General features: G+C 35.4%; 1 protein-coding gene across 1 annotated transcript; it reads right to left on the reverse strand.

Moving 5' to 3' along the window:
* Window positions 1-227: 227 nt before the first annotated feature.
* LOC108752790 (cuticle protein 8) lies at window positions 228-3,363 on the reverse strand. Its single transcript, XM_018493880.1, has 4 exons — window positions 3,320-3,363; window positions 2,356-2,453; window positions 1,760-2,155; window positions 228-1,254 (listed from the first exon to the last, which is right to left on the reverse strand). The coding sequence occupies exons 1-4, from the start codon at window positions 3,329-3,331 to the stop codon at window positions 1,038-1,040; spliced, it is 723 nt and encodes a 240-aa protein (XP_018349382.1). The 5' UTR covers window positions 3,332-3,363; the 3' UTR covers window positions 228-1,037.
* Between the last annotated feature and the right edge of the window lie 904 nt (window positions 3,364-4,267).

Consider the following 4,267-nt stretch of genomic DNA (forward strand, 5'->3'; position numbering starts at 1 on the left):
TTGATTTATATTATTTGAAACGGACATATAATCGATCCAAGTCAATTCGACGTATTCTTCAGATAAAATCATTGCTACTGATCTCGCTATTGCATCTTATTTTAATTAACGCAACATTGTATAATATTTTTTTGTTGTATAAGATATATTATACTTTATTATTACGCTTAAATATGAATTAACATTTGGACATCGATCCTAAATTATATTTGCAAGTATAACGCGTATTTTAGATTTTTCAGATAAAGACTGCGGATATCATATAAATTAATTCCACACATATTAATCCTCGGAAGATTTATCATTCGACCGACTGTGGCTGGATTATTCTTGATTGATATGCTATTAGATAATTCGAAAATCGCTCCACTTTTATGTACCATATATCTAAATGCCTAATGTAATAAAGTAATGTATAAGACAACAGGAAAGAAGCAACAATGTTTAAATCTGATTTTTTTCACACTTTTGTGGTGTAAAAGAGAATGTACGAGTAATCTTCAAGAACTAATAAATATTCAATGAATATTTTCGAGGACACAAAGAATATCCAAGTCGAATCTCGAGTGATTCAGCCACTGCCAGCCAAGGCAATTAAATATTAATACGCGTCATTACTAAATGAAAAGAATGGAGAGATACGTATAAGTTAAAATTAAACTTAAGAATAAGTGAATCATGGAAGAAATATAAATTTCCTAGTGAGAAAAAGGTAGAGTACTCTCCTGAAGCGAAAGAGGAAACGTCGGAGAACAAGAGGTAGAAAATACTGTCTCATTCGAAACTCGAGACAGAAGGCAGATATGATCTAAAGTATATGTAGACTGATCAGAAGTCATGCTGTGGAGCAACTTACCACTAAATTACCATTAAATCAATATGTCGAAAATATTCCAACGGCGAAATTAACAGTTTTACATGCAGTAATGAAATAAATGCTCAGTAACGATCTCAGAATATCTATAAATAATGTATATACACATGCAATCCTATATACAATTGCTGGACTCCCTTTCTCTTTTCATCCTCTTTCTTTATCATTTGTAATTAACCGTGTAAGATGCCAATCCGGCATTGATATCGATGTTGGTCGCGCTATGTCCTTCAAGACCGACCGGAATAGGCGAAGGGTACACGGATTGCAGTTGCTGACCTTGATACTGCGATTCGTACTGCGATCGATACTGCGGTCGATATTCCGATTGGAACCGCGACTTCACTGCTGCCGGTCGGTAATTGACGGGGGTCTTATATCTGAAAATTGGAAAAATTGGTTTATCCGATTCCTTTCCCATTCCCGTTGAAGCGCAGAGGTGCGACCGATTTCCCGCGAAGTTGAGCAAGTCACGATTTCTGTACTTTCGAGTGATTCACACTTGACATTTAACCCCGCTCGTTATCTCTTTGCGTTCCCCACGGTAAGCCGATCTTCCTATATGCATTTTAATCTGACTGATTCGACCGAATAAAAATTAACATACTCCATAATCTATCAAATACAACCGAGAAATTTAATACAGAAGTCACGTAAAGCAATATTAAGAATTTTAACGCATAAGTCGCATAATTCCTAATTGGCAAATTTTCAATAGAAATGATTAATCTTTATGTCTAAATTCGAAATATGCTTCAAATTTTTTATAATAGTATTAATTATGATATCGGCAATTACAAAGGCAAAATTTATTAGGAATCCGCGTTATAATTTAAGACGGACATTTTTCAGATAGTCTACATGCTAAAGTTTATTGCGACTCACTTTTGATTATAAGCAGCCGGTGAAATCTGTTGCGGCGGATTGTAGGCGATCGGTTGTTGTCTGTACTTGAGTGGCACTTCATAACGTTCTCCATTGGTGAAACGTGGATCGGTGTGATAGATCGACGGATCCTCGCGGTACTGTCCATCGTCTTCGGGCTCATTCGCGTTGCTGGCGATGCTGTTACCGGTCAAGGTTGGCGGGGGCACGTTTATCCCAGCACCGACTGGCTCGAAACCACGCCTGGACGCGCCGTATTCGACCTCACGCACGTTCCCGGTGTCATCGACGAAACCGTATTTACCGTAAATCTCGCCATTCGGATACTTGGACTCAATTTTATACGAACCGTCCGCCGCCTCGAAACCGTAACTGTAACTACCATCCTCATTGTGTCTGAAAATCAATCAGTCGGTTTATATTCCGCAAATTGTTTTTCAGAACACACTTGCCAGAATTATAAAAATAAAATAATAAATTTCGGGACAAAAATTAAAATAAATATTATAGTAACTTTTGCACAGAAAAAAATTCAAAGGTATTCTATTGCGACGCGTCGCTTTCATTCGATTGCATAACGCTAATCCGGCACTCACTTGTTTATTTGTTTTAAGATAGGTACTGGTGTAGTCGCATGATACGGTTGATTGTGTTGGGCGACCGCAAGGCCGAGACAAAACAAGAGAAACAGCACCTGGTGACATGAATTTGCATAAAAACGTTGGTATTCGGAACACTTTCCAATGGCCTCGTACGCGTATTCGAGGAAAGTTGATGGCAAGATGGCGCGAAGATAATACGCTATTATAGTAATTTTTCCGCGGATTTTTTAAAATGAATGAACAACTATGTTAAAAATTTAGCATATAAAATTTAGCATTTGTTAATACTCGTTTCTTTATTTTAAAAAATGTAAATGGTGGTTGTAATGACAATCTGATCCGGTAATCATTGAAACGTAACTACACACACACACACACACACACACACACACTCTCTCTCTCTCTCTCTCTCTCTCTCTCTCTCTCTCTCTCTCTCTCTCTCTCTCTCTCTCGAATCCATTATAATAATCATGTTTATGATTTTTCTGTCTATAAAAGATATATTTAAAAACATTTACAATAATAATATAATATATTTTATATAACTATAAAATGCTTATACAAGTTGCCTTTTCATTAAAATTGATTCTTATAAATTCATTAATTCTTACAAAATTGATTTTTAATAATCACGGAATAAAAAATTTCACCCTTACTCACTCTTGAATTCCAACCTACCTCGATGCTAATAATCGCGCACATCATAATATAACACATCTTTATAAAATCTATTCTGATATTCACACAGTATGAAAAAAAAATTCACTTTTATACATTCCAATTTATTTCGATCTTTCACGCTAATTAATAGCACATTATAGCATTGCACAAAAACATTTTTATACGTGTCCCGATTGTCGGAATTAAATTTAGCCACGAATACAAAGTGATTTCTGTTATATCAACGTTCATAAATGATTGAGACAGAAAAGAAAAAGGAAGAAAGAGGAATACTTACAGGAGGACGCATGTCTGGTTGGTGATGAGGCAGAAGTGATTGTGTTATAGGATCGCGTTGTACGCCGAGCGAGTCTACTTATATAGGTCCCCTTCGGGAGCGGCAGGGCCCGCCCATGGGCCCGACCTCCGCCTCAACTTCAGCACGCGAGTTCGCCTTACAAAGACATTGAAAATTTCTATTGCATTTCCCGGGCTCTCTTCCAATTTTTATTCATCACGTAACTTCATATTACAGTGAGCCGCATAATGCGAAAATACTGATAACGATCGATGATTACATTCATGTTTAAATAAATGCGTGAGTTATCACGAAATACGCAGATTTAAATTACTGCGCGGAATAATTCAGTATTACGTACACTTCTTTAACTTTCGAATATGTTAATACGTTGAAATACATAAACTGAATTGTTCTTCTTTCAGTACGTATTATTTGCTTCTTGATAAGTTATTTGTTTGTGTTTCTTCGTTTTATTCTATAATAAATAAATATTTTGAATTTTTTTTTATGCCAATATAAATAATTTTCTGATATAATTGAAAGCTATAATTTTTTCTCACTTTTATAATTCATTATTTTTATATTAATTATTTTAATATAATATTAATAATTATTATAAATGGTTGGAGATGCGTATAAGATTGATTGTATTGTAATAGTTTTATTATTATTTCTCAGCCTAAAAAATTCAGTCAAGAAATTATACATTGCCTTATAAGATACACATTGCAATTAATGATTAGTAATTCTACCTCGACATTGCTTAAAGATAGACATGCAAGTATATCTGCAGCGTCAATCGAGTGAAGCCCTTGACCACTCAAAACGCCCTTGATTTTCAGAGACGTAATTTCGCAGTGCGAGACGCTCTTGTATTTTCATCCCAAGGATATCTACGTCCGCGAGGTACATTTCTCACTAAAGATCTCATCGACAGAGATTTCA

Source organism: Trachymyrmex septentrionalis, unplaced genomic scaffold (assembly GCF_001594115.1).
Source record: "Trachymyrmex septentrionalis isolate Tsep2-gDNA-1 unplaced genomic scaffold, Tsep1.0 scaffold62, whole genome shotgun sequence".
NCBI lineage: Eukaryota > Metazoa > Arthropoda > Insecta > Hymenoptera > Formicidae > Trachymyrmex > Trachymyrmex septentrionalis.

What these genes read in the sequence shown, in the direction of transcription:
- LOC108752790 (XM_018493880.1), bottom strand. An exon ending in ATCTTAAAACAAATAAACAA is followed by an intron (nt 2,156 to 2,355) that starts GTGAGTGCCGGA and finishes ATTGATTTTCAG; the next exon opens with ACACAATGAGGATGGTAGTT. An exon ending in CCGGCTGCTTATAATCAAAA is followed by an intron (nt 1,255 to 1,759) that starts GTGAGTCGCAAT and finishes TCCAATTTTCAG; the next exon opens with ATATAAGACCCCCGTCAATT.